General features: G+C 39.8%; 1 protein-coding gene across 8 annotated transcripts in view; it reads right to left on the reverse strand.

Moving 5' to 3' along the window:
* The window catches only part of LOC148362919 (pleckstrin homology domain-containing family A member 7-like), a 154,541-nt gene that overhangs the window by 47,964 nt on the left and 82,421 nt on the right, over window positions 1-24,156 (reverse strand). For all 8 annotated transcript variants that reach the window (XM_088340511.1, XM_088340512.1, XM_088340517.1 and 5 more), the window contains 2 exons: window positions 14,422-14,533; window positions 978-1,085 (listed from right to left, as the gene is read on the reverse strand). In XM_088340511.1, the coding sequence (XP_088196637.1) occupies window positions 978-1,085; window positions 14,422-14,533 (220 nt within the window). The remainder of the gene's footprint in view (window positions 1-977; window positions 1,086-14,421; window positions 14,534-24,156) is intronic.

Here is a 24,156-nt window from a genome sequence, read left to right on the forward strand (position 1 = left end):
TTGTGTGATTTGGCTGCAAATAATTATTTGAACACCTGAGAAAATCAATGGTAATATTTGGTACAGTAGCCTTTGTTTGCTATTACAGAGGTCAAACATTTCCTATAGTTTTTCACCGGCTTTGCACACACTGCAAGAGGGATTTTGGCCCGCTCCGCCACACAGATCATCTCTAGATCAGTCAGGTTTCTGGGCTGTCGCTGAGTTTGAGTACCCTCCAAAGATTTTTTATAGGGTTCAGGTCTGGAGACTGACCTTGATATGCTTCTTAAGGAGCCACTCCTTGGTTTTCCTGGCTGTGTGCCTTGGGTCATTGTAGTGTTGGAAAACCCAGCCACGACCAATCTTCAATGCTCTGACTGAGGGAAGGAGGTTGTTTCCCAAAATCTCACAATACACGGCCCCAGTCATCCTCTCTTTAATGCAGTGCACTCGTCCTTTCCCATGTGCGGAAAAAAAACCCCAAAGCATGATGCTACCAGCCTCATGCTTCACAGTAGGGATGGTGTTCTTCGGTCTGTACCTTTTCATTCTTCTTTATCCAAAGACGCTTAGTGGAATTATGATCAAAAAGTTCTATTTTAGTCTCATCTGACCACAAAACGTTCCCCCATGACTCCTCTGTATCACCCAGATGGTTATATGCAGGATGATACATGGAGTGCAGGTGGACTTCTAATGAGCGGGGTAACAGGTCTTTCAGGGTCAGAATTCCAGATGATACGCAGGTGTTTAAATACTTATTTTCTTCACTTTGTATTGTTAATTTATTATAATAATTGATAATATATATATTTATATATTCATTGAACACCCCTATGTCTCTTCTTCTGACTGAAAAAAACAACAGTTGAACATTTACACTATAGGCTCTCCGGTGTAATTTTGGACTAAATGGGTGCAGACAAAAATTGTCTACAAAGTGTGCAAGAATACAATATTTCTGTGTTGTACATGTATTTGCTTTCACATCAAACCTGTTTATACAGCCATCCTCGGACCACAACAGGCACATTGGGGTTCCTCTTGATAGATTGCTCTCTCTTGCCAAAGCTGTGCACCCTGCTGCCACCAGGCCGGGAACCCTGAAAGAAAGCGGTCAATGTCATCCAACAAATCGCATTAGCGCTCGTTTTATCTCTCCAGTGTCGATTTTCACCTATTCAACGATGGATGTCCCTTAATGAATTTTGGATGATAAATGATTGATTCGCTCTTGGCTTGTTTGTTTAATCGGTCGACCTCATTTCATAGTGGCAAAGTAAACAGAAACAATGTCTTTGCCTATCTGATGATTTGTATCCTTCCGTCTTGCAAACAACCGGGCATCATGTAGCCAAATGTATTGCCGAAAGATTTATTAGTTAGGTCTATCTTTTCTGTTAAGGGGGATTTAGTGTTAGTATTTCCATTTACACACCAGTCACGACAGATACACTAAGCAGACATGGTGATTTCAATCTCTTCTGTCCTGTGCAAAATATGTAAGAAGTATGAATGGCCTTTATTGGCGTTGTAGAATGGTATAGCAGAATTGGATGGCTTCTTTTATTGCAAGTAATACAAATTTAAAAAGTTAAAATGTACAAAATCATGCAACGTCCAAAAAATCCAAGTGGATGGGACTGCAGATGAAAGTTATCAAAAGTGAATTTCAGAGATAAATATTTTTTTACATTAAAGGAAGGATGCATTTATGCATTTATATCAACAGATTTAGAAAACAATTTCACATTTACGACCATAAGGCAAACTGTCCTATAAAGTGTTTGGGATCCCGATACCAAGATGGAAACATTGGTTACATAGTGTATGTGTTTTGTTTTTTGCGGATGTACAAAAAAAAAAGACAATGTTTGTGAGAAGTAATGCACGCTAAAAAATGACAGCATGCCAATGCGAAAATGACAGTGGAAATGTACTGCCGCGATTGCAACACCAGTAATGGTGATGCATGGAATAAACTACCATAGTCTCCATAACTAACATACTTGTTGTTATTTAATGTACAATCAATGGCTATATTTCCCCTTAAACGTTTTCATGGTGTCCTCTATGTCCACCTTACAACAAAAATACAAGGTGCATCACACTATAGGGTGCATCACACAAAATGAAGAAAATCTAATACTTATATGTGAATCTTTTAGTAGTCAAAATAAAGTACTCTTAAAAGAAAACTTTAATAAACCATTGAGGTATAAATTAGATGATGAACACTGGAAAATACATTTTAAAATAAGTCTTTTTCACATGACAGCAACTTGACAATAACAATTTAATGATGAAAACTAATAAGAGGAGAGCTGAACCTAACGATTATTTTAGAAAACGACGAAACTGTCTTTTTTTTCTTCGTTAAATCGATGAATCAAAATTTTGAAGAACAGATTTTAAATTTACTCCTCTTTATTTAAAAATTGAAATTTTGGACAGATAGAAAAATAGCGCACAAAACAATAGAATATTCCACAATATAAAACAGTAAAAAAAATGTTTGTCAAATAGCTTAAGAAACAAAAATACGTACAAATGTATGCTGTACACCTGCAAATATGTAATAACTCCAGTCTTGAGGCGCCCTCTACCGGACCAAAGTGCTATTGTAAGTTTGTCGCCAGATGAAGAAAACATCGCACAACAAAATGAGGTCTCGAGTCGCCCTCTGCTGTATTAAAAAGGTACTACAGGCAATGTCACAAAAAGGCCAATGCACTCTTATATGCATTGTATTGAGTAGATTATAAATTGCAGGACACAACAAATCGATGCTAAAATCGTTGCAAACGCTTTTAATCATCGTTTCTAATTACTTTCCGTTGTTGCAGCACTAAATGAGAGTATTTAATACCAATTACACCACTAACAAAGACACTTGGCAATAGTCCGTGGTCTGAGCACGGTACTTTTGTCTCCCAGCGTGGACCTTCGCCTACGCACCGGGGTGAACTTTTTCAGGAAGTATATAAGTGCAGCCCCGCCGGACCTCCACATGCATTAGACCACAGGCGAACTCAATAGGCTATTACTGAGTGGGAGGTTTGAAGAGCTTGAGTGCGACCCGCTGGCCACAATACGACATTGAGTAGACGGGAGAAAGCGCAAGGAATAAAGCGACCAGTTTGACAGATACAAGTCATATTTTTCAGGTAAAATGCATCTAAAAGTCATCTTTTATTTTCATTTTGACAGACCTGTTAACTTGAGTTTGTAAAAATCAGACAGGTTAAGCTAGAAAAACAAAACAAAAAACAAATAAAAAAGCCCATAAGTTAGCCCCAAAATTCATATATATTTTTTCTTCTGGTAAGGCATACCTGTCAACTGCGAGTAACTGGAATCAGATTATTCTTCCCCTTAAAAATGTAATTCTTTTTTTTCTTTGGGGATTTTGGTAAAATGCCAAGAAAATACTCAATGATCACTAACATGTATGCAGGGGGGGAATTGGACTTTCCTCCCAAAAAATATGAATATTTTGTATTTTTTTCTGAAGGGGAAATAAAATTCATATAAAATACTTAAAGGCAATTCAAATGTGTACAGGTAAAGCTAAAAAAAAATTACACTTCTCCCCCCCGAAACGTGATTCTTTTTTGTTTTCTTTGGGGATTTTAATAAAATGCCAAGAAAAATGAAATAATCACTAATATGTGGGCAGGGCGGCAGCGCAGTGCTCAGCGCGTGTGCGGTACAGTTCTGAGGTCATGAGATCGAACCTTCCTGTGTGGAGTTTGCATGTTCTCCCCGTGCTTGAGTGTGTTTCCTCCAGGCACTTCGGTTTCCTCCCACATTCCAAAAACATGCATTTCAGGTTAATTGGCCGGTCTAAATTGTCCCTAGGTGCGAATGAGCAAGTGTGTTGTTTGTCTCTGTGTGGCCAGCGACTGGCTGGGAACCAGTTGAGTGTCCCCTGCCCACTGCCCGGAGATAGGGATGGGCTCCAGCACACCCGCGACCCTACTTAGGATAAGCGATGCAGATAATGGATGGATAGAATATTCCGGTGAAATATACATATTTTTTTTGCAGAAATCAGGTTCTATTTCCTCACATTTTGGATGTTTTAGAATATGGGAATACCCTTAAAGATAAAACTTTTGTGATAAAGGGCTATACAAATAAATATGACTTGACTTGATAAAATCATAGAAGTTGAAAAGTATGTTTTAAGATCCCGATTTATTTTGTACCCTTAGTACTAAAAAATAATTCATGATGAACTCCCACCAAATCATCTTCCATTTCTTGTGTACAAATCAATTCGGCAAACCATGTTCTGTTTGATTACTGCCTCGGTGTGCGCTCGTGCATTTGCGTTTGAGTGCATGCCAGGAAGCACCAGCCTTATCCAACGTGCACACATTCAACAAATCACATTACACAATCATCTGCTCTGATATCTTAGCAGGAAGCTTCAGGCGCTGGTTTTACTGTGCAAACAACACACACTCAAATATGACTGTATGATTGAGTGTTACGCTACATAAGGGATGCGGTGTGAGCTTTCCCTGCAATAATTTGGCGGTGGTTGCTTTGCCAGGCGTGGCAAACACACAGTACATACATGCACTCACGCACATGGGGGGTTAAACAATGTAAGAATGGTGTGCATGTCTCAAACATGCTTGCTGTCCATTTTTAGCTGGGAAGAGATATACTAGTACACGTTAACGACATGCTTCTGGGTCTTTACACTGGTCTGAGACAAACTATGGAATATAGATCCAGTAGAACCTTAGCTTAAAATGTTTTCCCTTTATGATTTGGAATATGATGTTTTAGGGGACGTTCCTGACAGTATTTTCCCACCAAATTAATGTATGTGCCCCAAAAAACTCAAACTTTACAATATTCTTGCATATATGAAAGAAGTGGCTCATAAGTCTCCAAGATGCCTTTTTGCGACTGGCAGACATTATATAAACTATTTTCAGCTATTGATTTGCTTTAAGGCATCATGAAGATGCAGACACTGGCCTGTTCTTGGGTAGTGGCAAAGTTGGCACCAGTCCATTCCTCAATTTTGTCTTCCCAGTTTTTTTCCAGTCTTCCTCTTCTCCTGCCCCCTTGGACTGTGCCCTGGAGATTTATCTTGGCCAGTCCTGATGATCTTGTGACATGACCATACCACTGAAGTTTCCGTCCGCGCACAGTTGATAACGGTTCTTCATTGGGTCCTTTGTGCCCTCTGATAGTGTTGTGCACCGTTTCGTTTGTCACATAAGCTAAGTAGCTGATGCGAAGAAGTTTACTGTAGCATTGCATCGCCAAGGCCTGGATTTCTTTTCAGATTTTGCTGTGAGAGTCCATGTCTTGCAAGCCTAAAGGAAGATGGAAGTAACCAGAACTTGCATGAGTTTGATCTCTGATTTGAATGCTGGGTTCTTGTCCCTCCAGATGAGGCTGTGGTTTGAGATACCCTGGCCATGATTTCTGGTTCTGACCCCTCTTCTAATATGGGAGCTCCAAGATATTTAAATTTGGTGACAGGTTCTACCTCTCTGTGGTTAATGGTGATGTTTGTGGTGATACCTGGGTGATTGATGGTGATTAGTTTTTTTCTGTGCTGATTTCCATCCCATACTGTGTTGCTGCTTTGTTCAGGCGATTGACCAGTTCCTGTTCATCTCCTTCCAATCCAGAAATATCAGTAAAATGGAAGTTAGTGAAGTTGTGTCCCCCATTTTGCTCGAGGGTTTTGGACATGATCCTCTCCAGAAAGATGTTGACTAAAGTTGGAGAGAGAATGTAGCCTTGTCTCACACCGACTGGGGTTCGAAACCACGCTCCAATGGTACCATTGATCAGTACCGCACTGGCATTGGCATACAGTTGTTCAATGGTCTGAACTAGTTTCTGGCCCATGAACTAGTTTCTGGCCCATGAAGTACTCCCGCATGGTGGCCTATAAAGCGGCTTGTCATACTCAAACGCCATCTTGGAATCAACAAAAACGTGATAGAGGTTTCTCTGGTGTTACTGAAACGTCTCACATAGGATGCATGGATTTAAAATCTGTTCTGTGGTGCTCCTTCCCTCCCTAAAACCTGCCTGTTCTTCGGCAAGAATGTTTTTAGCCTGTGGTTTCAGTCTGTTCAGTAGGACCTTTAGCATAACTTTACTTGCATGGCTGATGAGACTGATTGTTATGTAGTTGGAGCAGAGTTAAAGGTTTCCTTTCTTTGGTAGCATAATTACAAGCAATTTTCTCCATGCAGATGGACTATGCATAACAAAATAATTGAGCCAGCTATTAGTTACTATTTCCCGTAAAATGATGTTCTCTCCAACAATATTCTTTTTTTTTTTTCTTCCCCTTTTTCAAACAAAACTGAATACTAGCTGGTAAACCCGCCTTGAGCTGTTCATCAAAAATAAGTAAAAACTTTCTGTGCTTTGATTTGGGAGGACAGGCCAGCTCAGGTGTGCTTTATAAATCTGTTTTATGAATTAGTCAAGCAAAAGAAACACGCGCCGAGCTCTGAAGTCTTAGCCGTCTAGTCAAGCATGAAAAAAATATAAAGAGAAGGCTTTACAAAGTGTTCCCCAAAGCTGGATGTGGGGAAACAAGTTATTTACATGTTTTATTCATTCATGACAAATGGGGAATTTATTTCAAAGCAAGTTGTGAAGTGAGGATTTAGGAATGCTTGATGATCAGGGGAATTGAACATTTTGTTAATTATAGTTGCCAATTCTAGAATCAAGAAGAATTTCATACGAATGTGAAAAAATAGGGAGGATAATAAATTGCATTTGCTTTCATGCAAATTCAAGATGGTGTATGTTGGGAGTTAAAGGTATTTCTTTTAAAATCTAAAATTGGAGATTCATATATTAGTGATATGAGTGGCCAATGTAACAAAATTTATCACATCACAATTTTTGGGGAAGTAAAATCTCAATCCCAAATTCCTTTTTTAGTCAACTCGCACACTTCTGACAGTTCTCCTTTTTTTGCTAGAGAATTACAATATTGGATTGTTTGACTCTGCGATCCTGGCAGTTAAAATGGCGCCATGTTGGCTGCAACGCTGGCATAAACCGCTAACGGCTGGGTCGCGATGCTATCCATCAAATTGCGTCAGAATACTTATTTATCTGTTGTTTGATCTGATGCTTTCCTTTGTAGCTGTCCCAATCTGATGCTGATATAAAAATTTATGCGTTTGTTACCTCCCATCTCAATTACTACTCTCCAGTCTCCCGAAGTCTAGCAACAAAAGTTTGCAGCAGGTACAAAGCGCTGCAGCAAGACTTTTAACTAGGACATGAAAGTTTGATGACAATACCACGATTCTAGCTGACCTGGCTCCGTCTAGGTTAAAATGTAATTTTAAAGTTCTGTTGGACCTGCCCCATTATATCTTTTTGATTTAATTTCCCCATTCATTCTTACACGGAGCCTTCGCTTGGAAAACGCTGGTTTACTAGTGATCCCAAGAGCCAAGAAGAAATCCGCATGTTAACAAGCATTCTCGAACAGAGCCCTCGTACTAGCCCTCTGAGATTCGATCTGCAACCTCAGTGCATGAGTTCAAATCTCGTCTCGACACAGACGTATATTTAATAGCTTATGTGTGATGTTGACATAGGGCAGCACGGCGGATGAGTGGTTAGCGTGTCTGCTGCACAGTTGTGAGGTCATGAGATCAAACCTTCCTGTGTGGAGTTTGCATGTTCTCCCTGTGCTTGCGTGGGTTTCCTCCGGGCACTCCGGTTTTCCCCACATTCCAAAGACATGCATTTCAGGTTAATTGGCTGGTCCAAATTGTCCCTATGTGTGAATGAGCGAGTGAGTTGTTTGTCTCTGTGTGCCCTGCGAAGGGCTGGCAACCAGATCAGGGTGTCCCCTGCCCAAAGATGGGTGGGATGGGCTCATGCACCCCCACCAACCTACTTAGGAGGAGCGGTGCAGATAATGGATGGATGGATGATATTGACCTAATACCTTTGTCTTCTTGTCCCCAAATAAGAAGGATGACTCTGGTTGTTTCAAGGTGCATACATTTCAAACTGTCATACTTGCACTTGGACATGATGTACACCATAGTCTAGATCCTGCTGCATCGATCACGATTTTGGAACAGAGGCTGTCAACTGGATATTCTGTTATTATCTATATTTCATGTTCATGATTTCTGTGTACTTTCTGTTGATCCTCCTGCAAGGTCCATTGCAGCCTCCTTATCCCAGAAGGGGGATTACCTCATTTGCTGCTCATTCGCAAGTTTTTTTCACTTTCCTCATCCTGAAGTTTTCTTGTTTTTCCTTGCCCTTATGAAGGTCTCAGGGGATGGAGTAATCATAGTCTAGTATTTAGTCTGCACAGCACTTTGAGACGTCTCGTGATTAAGAGCTTTCCAAATAAACATGACTTGACTGAAATAGCTTTTAATGTTTTTTTTTTTGGGTGTTATTTTATTATCATTTTTAATTCCCAGGGGCATAATAGCTGAAAAATAACCTTCTGGCTAATGTTGGTTGGCTTTAACCATTTTTCACGAAGTTTCTTAAATTGCATTGCCCCCATTTTAAATACACCAATTTGTAAATTAATTAAAAAAATCAGAATTCAGTCAGGACACTGATACTGAATAATTGATCCTCAAATGGCAAGCTACTATCTCTCAGCTTCACTATGATGATTTGCTGAACCTTTTTAATTTTATATACATATAGAGAATTTTTGTGTCCTCTGTTGTGGGTGAATGAGCATATTTCATGTTGTGCTGAACAAGATTGCTTAAATTCAGATTATTTAATAGATATTTAAAGAGTGTTTCTAAAAAAGTCCACATTAAATGTATCCTTGCTTCTTGTTAAAACAAATCCTAAATTCATTCTGGGGGGAAAAATCATCGTGCTTAAAAGTTAAAAATATTTTGTAGGTTGTTATATATATTTCTGATTAGTCTATTCCTGATTGAATATGTTTATAGCTAAATATGATGAAAAACCACAAATCTGTACATGATAGTGACTTCTCTACAGCCCGTACGAAAACTCAAATCATCAACCAAATTGTTTGACAAACGGGAGTCTAATCATCCCCTGTGATCTCTTCAAAGTGAATGAAATTTCCTTTCAGGGGCGCAGCAGGAATTCCTCCACGGCTCGTGCTTTGATGCTTCCCTTCGAGGCGGCTGCTTGTGAACATCACGAAATCCGAACGGATCGGCGGAAAGAAGAGAGCTCAAGGGGGGGAAATTGTGACATATTTTTGAGGTGCAATGTGCCACGGAGTACTGGCTCTGATGTTCTTGTCACTGGCGGGATGAATGTGATTCATTTCTGCAGTGTGCCACGCAAAAAGGGAGGGCTCATCTATCCTCACAAACTCTTGTCATAGCGAGGCAGCTAAATTTCCCCCGATGTTACATGCCAGGGTTGATGAGCAAGAGCACCTAGGGGCGGCGACAGACGGGGTAAACCGAGGGCACGGTTAGGGTGGCGGGGCTTTGATAGATGCCCCCGACATGAGAAGATCTCTGGGCGGCTGCACCTGTTGATTGGGCAGGAAGTTATGCTCAAGTGCATGCCAGGGTGTGCACAGAATCCAGCGAGTGGCGAAATAAAAGAAAATACAAAGCTGGCCATGAAAAACCCGACAGAGTTTTCAAACAGACAAATTAGTCTTTAATGAAGGATTACGTCCCTGGAGAAAACTTGATGCGTTGATTTTTACATTACCACTGGTTTCTCAAGTTTTATCTTCAAAGGTATTCCCATATTCTAAAACATCCAAAATGTGAGGAAATAGAACCTGATTTCTGCGAAAAAAATATGTATATTTCACCGGAATATTCTATCCATCCATTATCTGCATCGCTTATCCTAAGTAGGGTCGCGGGTGTGCTGGAGCCCATCCCCATCTCCGGGCAGTGGGCAAGGGACACTCAACTGGTTGCCAGCCAGTCGCTGGCCACACAGAGACAAACAACACACTTGCTCATTCGCACCTAGGGACAATTTAGACCGGCCAATTAACCTGACATGCATGTTTTTGGAATGTGGGAGGAAACCGGAGTTCCCGGAGGAAACCCACGCAGACACGGTGAGAACATGCAAACTCTGCACAGGAAAGCTAGTAGCTTAATTTGATCCCATGAGCTCAAAACTGTGCCGCAGACACGCTTACAACTCAGCTGCCATGCCGCCAAATAAACTTATGTACTATTATAATGCATTTTGAAAACAGCCTGCTACGTCATGTGAGGAACACCGGCACACTAGCAAGCCAGTCACCATATATCTTTACATGTTAATCAGTCAAAGAGGTTATGAGTGCTTTAATAATAGTTTTGGTAGTTGTGGAGAATGCCTGTGCGTATTGCAGATGGATGCAGTTAACTACAACAAAGGGCAAGCAGCCAAAAAGGGGCTGACTGGCAAAAATAACACACAGCTAACAGACGCTAACTAACCGGGATCGATCAAGGATAGGCGGCCACAGCCTCGGCGGAAAAAAGTGGGGCTGGCCATTAACACGCATTGAGCACCCAGAGTAACTAACAACAAAAAATGGCTATAGCGAGAAATGGAAAGCCAGCTGGGAATAAACCAAGAACATGGCAAAATCGTCACGAACGACACAGTTTTGCCAAAAGTAAGATAAATGCAGATTGTCGCGGTGGGAAAAATGGATAAAGGCTACTTGACTCAGTTGGGCATTGTTAACGCTTAATAGAAAAACTGTTCTACTTTAACTTGTTTAAGGCACTGACAGTGGTTCTATCACGTCTACCCAATTTAATAAACTCGCATGTGAAAATGTCCATTTAGCCCAAATTTATGGACTGTATTGTTGCTATAATTTGAGGAGTACAAGACAAAAAAACCAGAAAATGCCAAATGTATATGTTTAAGGAAGCCACTGTTATCATCTCTGAATTGACTAACAAATAAGTGTTATAATGTTTGAAAGAAAAAGCATCCAAAGGTGTTCAGGCAATAAGTGAACCTGTTATTTTTTCCTTTTTGGGTAATTTAGTTTTGTGATGTGAGGATAAAAAGGTTAAGAATGTAGTGTTTTGTTTGAGGGCCATATACAGGAAAAATAAATACTAAATAGTAAAAGTCTTTCATTAAAGGTGCTTATTTTGTGTTTTGTTTTTCTAGCCGATTTGCTCCAGTTACATGACTGATCTAAGGTTGAAAGTACTTGACAAATGGTTAAGGATTGTTCAATTTTCAGACTGGACTAGGTCCACCAATGCATTTCCCATTTAAGAACCACTAGAAGCTGTAATTTTTAGTCAATGCTTTAAAACACTGAAAAACTTGTGTATTCCTGTAATTTCAAAGCGTTTTGATCGGGACCTTGACACAAAGCCAGAGGGAGTACAGTAATCCCTCGGTTATCGCGGTTAATGGGGACCAAAACCACCCGCGAAAAGTGAAAATCTGCGAAGTAGCGACGCCCCTTCAAAAATGGTTATAAAAATAAAATAAAATAAAAAAATATTATTTTATTTTATCATTATTATTTTTTAGACCGAAGCTCTGAACCGCGAAGTAGCGAGGTCCCACTGTATTTTAAGTATGAGACCGTATTACAAGAATCCAAAAATGTAGCGAAACCAATTAAAAATAAGATTACTAAAACAGGAAGAAGTCAATTCGTAAAAGTCAGAGAAAAAAAATAAAGAAAGTGTATTAGTTAAAAATGGAGAGTAAATGTCAGAAACAAGAACTGGCAAAAAAAAAAAAAACGAACACGACAAATTCCAAGAAAAATAAGTTATTTAAAAAACCCTGCTTGTCAAAAGAAAGTTTAAAAAAGTTTTAAAAATGAGATATCCAGAAAATTGACAAAAAAAAATCAATCAAGTAGCAAAGAGGAATGTTCAGCAGCGTTCAGAGGAGAGTCAGTAAAAGTCTTGTCAAAAGGAATTGAGTATGAAAGAACAGAATGAGTGTGTGTGTGTGTGTGTGTGTGTAGAGAGGGACAAAAGAACAGACAGCTTAATACAAAAGTTAGAAGCTGAAAAGTTTAATAAAAAAAATAAAAAAGTGTTTAACTTTAACAATGTGTAAAACTCATTAATGGCCAGCCTAGTATCAATAAAAAGGAACCTTTAAATAAACAGCCTTCAGTGGCATTTAAAGAGCTATTGAAGACTGTTTGAATTCTGGCCAAATGACAATCTATTTCATTTCTGGGGAATAATTGTACAATCAGAGGGTTTGTCTCGATGGTCAGAAGTTAGGGAGTGGTTGTTTTATATTGAACTCTTAAATTAACTCATTCATTGCCAATGGCAGCTATATATTTTGGGGAAATTTACTTATTTACTTCCGTTGACAGATGCAGACGTCAATGGCAGTGAAGGAATTTTGTGAAGCTATTTAAACTCTCATCCATCCTCTCCATGTGTCCAAACCAACAGAGTACTGTAATATCCACACGCTTGCTGAGTTCCACAACTACTCCAGTTCCGTTTCTCACAATTTAATTTCTCAATCTATCCAATCTTGTCATTCCAAACAAACTTCTCAAACACTTCATCTCGAAAATTTTTGTTTCCTTCTCAAATCTGCGTTCAGGCTCCAAGTCTCTGCACCAAACAACACAGTCGGCACAATCACACTCTCATACAGTCCTCTCTTAACATCCATACTCATACTCCTCTAACTTATTGTTGAAGAGAATCTCCAAAGCAGAAGTAAATGGAAGGAGACCAAGAGGAAGGCCGCGATTGACCTGAATGGTGTTATGAGTGCACTGCAGGAAAGAGGTCTGGATATAGTGGAAGCAAGAGCTCTTGTTGGTGATAGGAATGAGTGGAGAGGTGTTGTAAAAGGATAGTGGGATGTTTACACGCGTTCTAAGGGATGGGCAGGGCACCTGTATGATGCAGCAGGGGTAAACCAGTGAAAGCTGTCGGGCCCTGCTGTTGAACAGAAGAATGTGTTGTGTCACCCTGACCCGAGTAACATGGCCGCTTTCTTGTGTCCCGTTTCATCTGGAGGGACGAAAGCATGACCAACTTGGGTGCCGAGGTGCTTAACTTGTTTGGGTGCTTGGGCATTTGGGTTGGCCGTGGTCAAATTTTTTGTGTTTTTTGCTACTTTTTTCCTTTTTTCTTTTCTTTGTTTTTATGTGTTTGTCTTGACGTCGGTCACCCCTCTTGAGGGATATGACCAGGGTAGATAGATGGATAGATACAATTTAAACTCTGGGTTTAACCACTTCAGCATGTATGAGAGCTTGACCCACTTCTTCTTCTACCAAGTTCCTCCTGTGTGCAGGCAGGGAGGCTCCAACCACGAAGAAGAAATCGCCAGAACAGTGACAGTGAATATAATGATATATGTCATAGTTCACGTTTCTGGATAGGATCAGATCTTGTTTTTACCAAAACCAATCAACCAAGTTATTCTGTCCTGGCTTGGACTTGATACAGATCTGATGGATCCACACACAATAGTGTTTATTTTTGTATATTAGTTTAATACAAGGGATCGACAGATATGGGTTTTTCGGGGCCAATACCGATACCGATTATTAGTATTAAGAGGAGGCCGATAACCAATATTTGGAGGCGATATTCCTTTGCTGGTAAAAGCTTAAAAATTAGAAATGTTTAAATAATAAAAATAAACAAAAAATATTTGTTATGAATTTAAATAAAACTTCATTAGCTCCCTGGAACTTTTATAGCGAATAAATTGGAATTTCAGTACAACTAGCATGACTAATCTTTCACTTAAACCAAAAAATAACCGTACAGGAAACAGAATTAGGCGTAGCAGTAACTTGTATAATGGTACATAAAAACTAAAATAGCTCCTTGATTTTTTTTTACAATAAATAAATAAAAATGTCAATATCAGCATCATGACTTAAATTAACGTAAAACAAAAAGTACATGTAAATTTCAACAAACCTGGTGAATAGAAAAGTGTGGGCGTTTTAGAGCCAGACTGACAAACTAATGTTATGGTAAGTGAGCTAATCACTTCCAGGTTAGCGTGCTTTTTCTCCTCCGTCTCAGTCACAAATACATACGCCTAATTGACGAACTAAAGTTATAATAAGAGCTAGTATATCAGTCTCCACTTGAACTTTCCTCTCAGAAACAAGTTAACTACAGTTTTTACGCTATCTCTTAATAGCAAACATACTTTTATATCACTGACACAGGCATGTCAGTTAGCAGAGCTATTGCGCTAATGCTCCTGCTTGAATGTCTCCGCCCCCGGTGGCTTATCCAATCAGAAGGCACGGGGTGGGTAGCGGGGAGGGGAGATGAAAAAGAGCAATTTAACAAGTAAGAGATATTTAAAAAAGAAAAACAAAGCAAATACCGATATCCGTCAAATTCCCATAAATCAGCGCTGATATTCAGCTTGCAAGATAATCTGTCGACCTCTATAAAGAATCACTGTCCACTGAAATGCCCTCAAACTGACCTTGGAAATGGGAGCGGCGTCAACAGCAGAAGAGGTGGTCATGGTGGAGACCTCACTGACCGTAGTGCTTGAAAGGTGATCGGCGCCGGACATGATGCGAGTACCCGGTAGTCTGTAAACAAAATCATATATTGGATCACTTATGAATTGTGAATTTCTATTTGTTTTAGATAAATAAAGTTTTGCTGAAAAAGAGTTGCTGGTTTGTGTGCATTTACAATAGAATTTTCTTCATGTTTATAAGGTAGTGCTTGTAGACTGGCCTAAGTTTTAAGTCCATCACAAATAGTGCAAGAAAACAGTGCAATAACATTGGCTGCAAATATCCTCCAGACTGGGCAGAGAGCAGAGGATGATTTTCTTGTTGTTCTTTGTTGATGACTCTCTATAAGGTTCTTCTGCCTGATGCTGTGCACTCAGCATATAACAACATTATCAGAATGGCAATATGCTCTCCACTGTCGGTCTGCAGAAGGAAACCAACCGATGTAGTGGTGCTAATGCTAGCTTCAGCGATGCTAGCAATGGTCTGCAATGCTAGTTGCTAATGTTAGCAGGCTGAGTCACAGATGTGCTGGTCTCCAGGTTTAAAACTGATGGGAATTCTAAATATATAGCCCAACATATCAGGAGAGCAGAGTGGGTCAATTTTATCGTTTTTGAAATTGTCCTTGATAAAAACATAAGTTGATTCTCAAGTCAAGTTTATTCGTATAGCCCTCAATCACAAGGAGTCACAAGGGCTGCACAGACCACAGATTATTGCAAACTACAGACTATGACACAATCCCCTGATCTAAACCATACATGAGGGCAAGGAAAAACTCAAGACCTCATCATGAGGAAAATGAAGAAACCTTGAGAAGGGACTGCACATGAGGTAATCCCCCTTCCAGGATGGTCAGGCTGCAAGGGATGTTGCAATAACAAATAATACACAGGTATTGTCAACGTGAAACATATGTCATTCATAGGTCTCTCTCCCCTCTTTCTCCCCGTCTCACCCCGAACTCCGTATCTCCCCCTTACTCCTTCCCTTTCTCTGAAATCAGCAAGTCCACTCCAAAGAAGGCCACCCGTTAAAAAAAAGGTGTACCCAGATTTTCACTTTTCGCGGGTGTTGTCGTCCCCATTAACCACAAAACAGGGGGATCTCTGCACTGAAAGCTGATGCTGATCATTTATTACTAACAAGTTGAATCGTAGCAAGTTAGCTAAAAGCAATGAGTAGCATTTTTGTACACGGGCCAAGGGTGTTGAATTAAATTTGTTATGAAAGTCCAGAGGTGGGCAAAATACAGCCCGCGAGCCACATTTTACAGACTATTACATACTACAGCCTATGATTACACAATACCCTGATGGTAGACTTTGGGAGACCAGAGAGTAGTCGCACATGTCTACCATTAAAGGCAAGGTGAGTCATTTGAGGTGTCATTAAAAAGTTTAAAGTTAAATACTTTCTCTATTAAATATGTGTTAACAATTTCCAACTTATGCTTTATTTTCTGCTTTTGGGGGGGTAATTAATAATATTTTGACCTCATGGTCATCCATCCATCCATCCTTCCTTCCTTGGCCTGGGGGAGTCTTCAAAGTTCATCTCAAACAATACATTTATAATAATAAAAATGGTACATGGAAGTAAAGGACCAATGCTCGACTATATTTGTCACAAAAGCAGAAACGACTTAAGAAATATTAACGATTCACCAATGAAATGGGGCAGCATTAGCTAAGGAGGTAGAGCGCTCATCTTGGGTTCAAGAGATCGCAGGTTCGATACCCGGGTCCTCCGTGTTATATGTCGAAGTGTCCTTGGGCAAGACACTGAATCCCTAATGCCTCCAATAAACAGGTCGGCGCCTTCCACGGCTGCATGGCCGCTATTGGTGTGTAAGTGTGTGTGTGTGAATGGGTAAGTGTGAAGCACATTGTAAAACGCTTTTGGAGGTCTTCATTGACTTGAAAAGCGCTAAATGCAGACCATTTACCATTTAACAGAATTGAAACCGCCATGATTATTGATCATGTATCGATTCAGGCAGCAGGGAGAAAAGATTTTGAGTGGATTAACAGGGACAGGTAAATGAAATAAAAATTAATGATATGATAAACAATAAATTATTAAAATGGATTAATTGTACATTATTATTGATTTTATAATATAATTACAGTAGAGTCTTGCTATAACGGACGCCCTAAAAAAGGCACATCTTAGTTCATGATTTGAAGGGTTTATCAGAAAAAAAGACTAAGCCTAGCTTTCATTAACCTATTGAATGTTTGGAGTTGTTGAAATGATAAATCACATGGCTGAACCCACTTTTCCTGTTCATTATTGAGAAATTAGGTTTAAAATTTGCATGTCAAATATGTATTGAATAACTTGCATCACTACTACTATCAACAGTGTCTGACAAAAAGTTAGCGGACACCAGGGCAGACAACTCTGAAAAGTTGCATGCCCAGCAAAAAAGTTGCCTGCCACATTTTTCACGACTTGAAACACAATAAGACGACTAATCTAAAAAAAAAAAAGCCCACGATTGTAAAGTATTAAGGATTGATAATCAGAATATATAACAGAACAACACTTTAAAATTGAGATTATTCTAAATCCATACCAGCCAACTTTTGAAAGTGAAAAAGCCTAGTGTCTACGGTCAGGTCTAGGACGATGCCGGGGTGGGGTGGGGGGATATTGCGAATCGAAAGAAAGCTCAATAATGTATTTAATATAACAGTCATAGAAAACCCTCATAGTTTTCTTTTCTTTTCAATATTTGATACAATAAGAAACAAAACATTTAATTTCATATATATATTTATTTAAATCTTTGTGCCCAGGCATACACTACCTCGTGTTAGCGAGTCCACTGCAGCGGGGAATCGGAGAGGAGGTTAGCTCCGGGTAGCTCCACGTTAGCGTCCGGGATGCTAGACGTGAGCCACGTTTCCGTAAAACACAGCAAACTGCACTTCCTGTGCGCTTCGTTTTTATTTGGTATAGAGTTCACATTTACGATGATTACGGACGATACAGAAGACTTATAATGCCGCTAGCCGCTTAGCCTTAGCTCCGGCACTGCATCTACGATAGGACCCACTCATCACGCCGGCGCGAGAATTGTTCAGGGCAAGGAGTTGATTCTGGCAGCGCCAATAGACTTTTGTTTGAAATTGTACTTTGTCTCCATATTGCGGTGGAATGTTTTTACGATTTTATTTCATTTATTTTCTAAGGGGAAACCCGTAGTATTTTGTGATCCAACCGTAACACCGTAGTGGGTTCAAGAAAACCGTACTCATTACGGCAAAACCGTGGTACTTGGCAGGTATGTAAATCTACTTAAATGATGAAATGAAATGATCTGCATTTATATAGCGCTTTTCAAGTCAATGACTTCCCAAAGCGCTTTACATTGTGCTTCACATTTCCCAATAGCGGCCGTGATCTGTGCAGCCATGTAAGGCGCTAACCTGCTTATTGGGGGTATTGGGGATTCAGTGTCTTACCCAAGGACACTTCGGCATGTAACACGGACAAGCCGGGATTCGAACTGGGATCCCTTAATCCTAAAACGATCGCTCTACCTCCTGAGCTACTGCATTCATTGCATGTATATGACATCGCTGTTTTCCATCTGCCATCAGTATGTCCCTGTATGGACTCATTTTCATTCATGCAATGTTTGCGTTGCGTCGTCTGCTACAAGCCACGTGAACTCCTCTTTCCACGATGCTTTTAATGTACGTTTACGTTTTGTAGCGTCATCAATTTTGTTAGCTTCTTTTGAATCTTTCTTCTGGGGCTGGGGTTTTGGCTTGATTCCTAAACACTTATCCATTTTCTTGTGTTCTCTGTGCTATATGCAAATGCACGACCTTATAGCGCTCGGGAAGGTCCAGAAGCACAAAGTTATTCGATGCAGGCTCTTGATTGGCTGCAGAGTATGCAAATTCCTAAACGAACAGAAATTCCAAAAATTTTCAAACCGAACGAAGATTTCTAAATCGGAATAAAGCAAACGTTCGATTTGAAAAAAAATATATTTTTTTTTTTTCTTGAAAAGGTTGTCGGCCACCCGGGCCGAGACGTTTTGTAAGTTGCACGCCGGACGTTAATTCAGCCACTGCTATTAATTGTAAAAAAAAAAAATCGGATATCAGGTTTGGTTTGGTATATATTTTATTGAGAAAATGAGAAAATTGGGCAACCTGTCTTAAGTCACACTTCTAATGTATGAGCTGTAATTAACAATCAAATATTATTTTAACTGTATTTCATTCAAATCACGTGGAAACCAGTGCTTTTGGCCTAACTCAATTAATTTTCACATAAGCACATTAGTCCAGCAAATCTAATATTTATGTGTTTCCAATCAAGCAATTTATGATCCAATGAAGTACTTGCCTTGTTTCCAACTGCTTTTAAATTACACACTTAATATCCTTCACATCCAAGCATCGTATTAAACTCACATTAATTTAGAACCGCTTTTTAAAAGCAACATTGAACGATAAACACACACACGCAGACTATTCCTCCATCATTAAAACATCATAGAGATGGATAATTCACCCTGACTTGAATTTTAATGTCTGCCGGACAGAAATAAAACAAGAACTTTGAAGTGGCTAGCGAGAGGTAGGCAGCCATCACTCTCGCTGGTGTCATTTACCGAAACGTGTCTGCTTCTGCCCTGCTGGAGAAATGGAAATCTACCTTTCCCAAGGGAATGGTGAATATATAAATATAAAACTCAACCGTCCACATCAGCCCACACTAATTCTTTGTTTCTCCCGTGTGTTAGTGTTATTCACACCGCTTGCAGTGCTCGTTTCCTTTGTTGGAAAGGATCCATTTCCTGTCTATCTTCGTTTTTGTGCCAATTTGAAAGCAGGCGTACACCCACGGCACGCTTAGAAAAAGTTGACTCAGTGCCACTACTCAAGGTGTAGAAAAAAAAGAAAGATGATATTTATTTATTTAAAGATTTAATTATTCTCTCTGCTTTTTCCTGATAACCACCGGCAAGATTTTTCATTACCAATGGAATCACAACTTTGATAGGATCAATACCAAAACTCTTGGTATTGCTCACCCTTGTTTAAAAGCAATTGTATGCAAAAATATATCATTTTAGCATATACGGCCAATAAAATACATTTTATTAATGTAACTCATTGCACTCAAAAATTGCTAGTCAATTATATCAAAAAGATTTGTTCCTGAAAAGCATGGACATAGTGAAAGTTATTCACATTCCGGGAAAAAGAGATACATAAGTTGTTCCTGTTCTATAAACATAAATAAGTAATAAGAATGACCAATATTTTAATGTTGATGGTGTCTGTGTATTGCTTGTGGATGCCCTTGAAACATATATTGCAGGATGGTCACATGTTGAGGTCTTTGAGTTTTTCCTTGCCCTCATGTAGGTGTTAGATCAGGGAATGGTGTGATAAGATTCAGTAGTCTGTCCAGCCCTTTGAGACCTTTTGTGATTAAGGGCTATACAAATAAACATGACACGACAAGCCTTTTATTTTATAAACACAAACTGTACTTTACTGACCATGGCTTCTTGCAAAATAATTTATCGTAACGTTTCACTTCTGTGGAATATAATGAAGCAAATACACCTAAGTTGGGCTCTGGTCAATCAGATAAAACGAGTTCAAAACACTGCAGAAATACCCAAATATTATTTGCGAGGTGCGTCCATTGTCCTTTAACCTTCAGTTCAACTGCAGTGATGATCTATTACCAAAAGAAAACATACATACTCCTCTACATTAAACTTCCATGCCAAGGCGGGGGAGTCACAATATATCTGGCCCTTGGACTGCATGTTTGGGACCCCTGATCTCCATGTTTAGGACTAAACTGCTTGTTATATACACATTGTATTTAAAATAGTGAACTTTTTATATGGGCCAGAACTGAATAATGGGTTTGACATGATTTCTTATTGTAAAAAATAATTTTAGACTTTTTAGACTGCTATCCTGGAACGGATGAAGTCTGAAACTATTGTAAACCAGTGGCCAATTTGAAGAGTGAGAATGTGATCTTATATCTGAACAAACGGGTCCTTTTTAGGGTCTTTTAAAATTATTATGAGGCATATTAAAAGGAGTTTTCCCCAGTTTTGCAAAACACTGATCAGCATTTTTACCTTTTCTGTGTCATGTAAACAGGCCTGGTTAAACGATTCTCATTCCAAACCACTAGATCAATTAGCGATAATGCGAAGGTTATTTCTAACCCTAACCCTAATACGGATATCAAATTAAGTTGATGACATGTGGCTTCCGTCTCACCCCCACACACTTCCCCCTATTGTGCTTCATTAAACACGCCTCCTTCCTCCTTTTTCAGCGTGAACGCGGATGTATGCACGAGGCCGGCAGGTTAGATTGTTCCCTCGCTCTGGCTGCTGATGGATCAGTCTTATTAGCGTCAGCGTGGGCGTCGAGAAGACCCGTCCAAGCCTCTCTAATCGTAATGCAATGGCAAAAGCAGTGCTGTTTTATGATGTAGGTGTACTGATAGCATACATATACCCTTCCAAAAAAGACTTGATATTAAAATATGTACTGCAACAAGTCAGGTATGCTGAATCAAATCAAATAGATCTGATTCCATAGCTAAAAGAATTGCAAATTATATATGGGTTGCTACAAATGAATTACAACAGAATCACAGCATCACAGTGAGGTATGCTAGGTGCAAGGCAACGGACAGGAGAAACTTAAAAGTGCTTAACACAGCCCAGAAAATCATAAGCTGCCCTGTGCCCGGTCCAAGAAACATTGCCGGCTCTCGTTATTGTTGCAAAGCCAACAACATTATTAACAAATTAATTATAATTGAAACACGGCATCGCAGTGGGGCATGCTGGGTTCACGGCAACAAACAGGAGAACCTTAGAGTCATCAAAAAAGCCCAGAAAATCAGATACTCTTTACCCAGTCCGGAGAACATTATGGGGCCTCGCTACCCAGCAGAGCAAACAACATTATTGGCAGATTAATTATAATTGAATCACAGCATCACGGTGAGGGATGCTGGGTGCATGGCAACAAACAGGAGAACCTTAGAGTCATCAAGAGAGCCCAGAAAATAATCAGCTACTTTTTGCCCAGTCTAAAGAACATTGCAGACTCCCTGTACCGCAGCAGATCCAACAACATTATTCACAAATTAATTATAATTGAATTAGAGCAAGCACGGGGAAAACATACAAACTCCGCACAGGAGCTGGATTTGAACCCACACAGGAGGTTCCTGAGAGCTTAGAACTGTGCCGCACACGCACTAACCACTGCGCCGCCGTCCTGCCCCACCTAAGTGTGCAAGTATGTAAAATTCTTATCATCAGTGTCTTATCACTAATCTATACTAAATACTCAAAGGTTAATCTGGACTTTTTGACTTTTCGAGTTCTATTTCGTCTCACAAGTTTTTTAGGCTGTCATCGCAGGGTGAAAAACAGTATAAGAAAACTTGACAGCAGCATGAATGTGTATTTGAGTGTATGTGTGGTGTCAGAGAGGTTATCGCGCAAAAGTGAAGTGGTTCAAGTGTCAGGACTTTACTATGTGGCGGGCAACTTATCATGGTTACTTTTTTTAGAAGCGGTTGAGACGTGGTGACTTACTTTTGTTTATTTTAGAAATAATTAAGGATGCAAAATAATTATCAGACCGATCGTGGCAAAATATGACGTCACAGTTATCGTCGCGATGGTTAAAAAAAAAAAAATACAGATTCTCCCCTACTTACGATTATTTGACTTACGAAAAACGGTATAGATACGAACATTTTTTCGGGATGTCGAAAAATATCCGGACATTGCTGTAAGTTACATTTTGTATTGTGTGCACCTTTATCCAAGTACAGGACAGTAATGTAGTGCTACTTTCCGCCTGTACCGGCTTGTGGCGCTGTGAGAGCTCATCCAGCATCCACCCCGAAGAAGAAATCCGCTTCCTCTTCCTAGTTCGTGTGTAAACATACTATAATGTATATCCAGAGCGCTAAGAACTTTTTTATTGTTCAATATCTCGTGCATCCATTCAGTATGGTTGGTGCAAAATTTCAAGAAGGGGAGAGCCGTTTCTTTTGAAATGAAGGTGGAATAAGAAAGCTTGATGCAGTCAAGAAAATGGTTGGATCGCTTTTTTTCTGCCATTTTTTTACCACAGAGGAGGACCTCTTGAAGCACATCTCCCAAAAGTAAGTTAAACTCAACTTTATTCATCTTTATAGAGCATATTATTTTATGAAATTATTATTTTTTAGTACAAAACAATACAGGTTATGTATACAAGCTTTAAACCTACTATAAACCTTAAACACACAAAATATAGCACTGAAGCAACTTACGAACAAATTCAACTTACGAACGATTGTCTGCCTTGTTCGTAACTAGGGCAGCGACCTTACTTGTTAGAAAGATTATTAATCATTCACTATATGTTCTTAATTATACTATATTAGGAATTTTCTATGAAAGTAGTTGCCAAACGTAGTCGTGTCTCTTCCAGACATTATGGAGTACCCATAGTTTTTTATTGTCTATACAATGTTTTTTCCCTCCATCATTGGATTTTGAGTGTGAGGTTATTTTTCCGACAAAATATAGCAAGCGGTTAAATAAAATAATAAACTTATCGTAGCACGGCGGCGCAATGATTAGCGCGTGTGTGGCACAGTTCTGAGGTCATGAGATCGAACCTCCTGTGTGGAGTTTGCATGTTCTCCCCGTGCTTGCGTGGGTTTACTCCGGGCACTCCGGTTTCCTCCCACATTCCAAAAACATGCATGTCAGGTTAATTGTCTGGTTCCTCGGTGTGAATGAGCGAGTGAGTTGTCTGTCCCTAAGTGCCCTGCGACTGGCTGGCAACCGGTTCAGGGTGTCCCCTGCCCACTGCCTGAAGATGGCTGAGATGGGTTCCAGTACGCCCGCAATCCTACTGAGGATAAGCGGAGCAGATAATAGATGGATGGAATAAATTTAGCGTTCTTCAGAGACGAGATTTTAATCGGCAATTCTTATCGGTAGGAATCTATCTAGCTATCTACCTTGGTCTTATCCCTCAAGAGGGGTGACCGACAGCAAGACAAACACATACAATAACAAAGAAAATAAAAGGGAAAAAAAGAATAGCAAAAAACACACACAAAAACCCCCAAAAAACCCAACCCAATTGCCCAAACAAGTTAGGCACCTCGGCACCTAAGTTGGTTATGCTTTTGTCCCTGCAGATGAAATGGGACACCAGAAAGCGGCCTGTCACTCGGGTCAGGGTGACACAACACACTCTTTTGTTCAACAGCAGGGCCCGACAGCTTTCACTGGTTTACCCCTGCCGCATCATACGGGTGCCCAGCCCATCCTTAAGAACGCGTCCATAATCCCACTATCCTTTCACAACATCTCTCCACTCCTTCTTATCACCAACAAGAGCTCTCGCTTCCATTATGTTTAGACCTCTTTCCTGCAGTGCAATCAGAACACCATCCATCCACGTCAAACGCGGCTTTCCTCTTGGTCTCCTTCCATTGACTTCTGCTCGGTATATAAAATAATAAAAATAAAATAAAAACAAATATCTTGCATTCTGAAATGGGTTAAAAAACTTGCTAATATATTAACATGTAAGGTTAATTAATCTAATAATTGGAAGTATGCGTAAAGTATGAAGATTAAGGGTCATCCG

Source organism: Urocampus carinirostris, chromosome 7 (assembly GCF_059441175.1).
Source record: "Urocampus carinirostris isolate Australia breed hairy pipefish chromosome 7, RoL_Ucar_1.0, whole genome shotgun sequence".
In the NCBI taxonomy this organism is placed as follows: Eukaryota; Metazoa; Chordata; class Actinopteri; order Syngnathiformes; family Syngnathidae; genus Urocampus; species Urocampus carinirostris.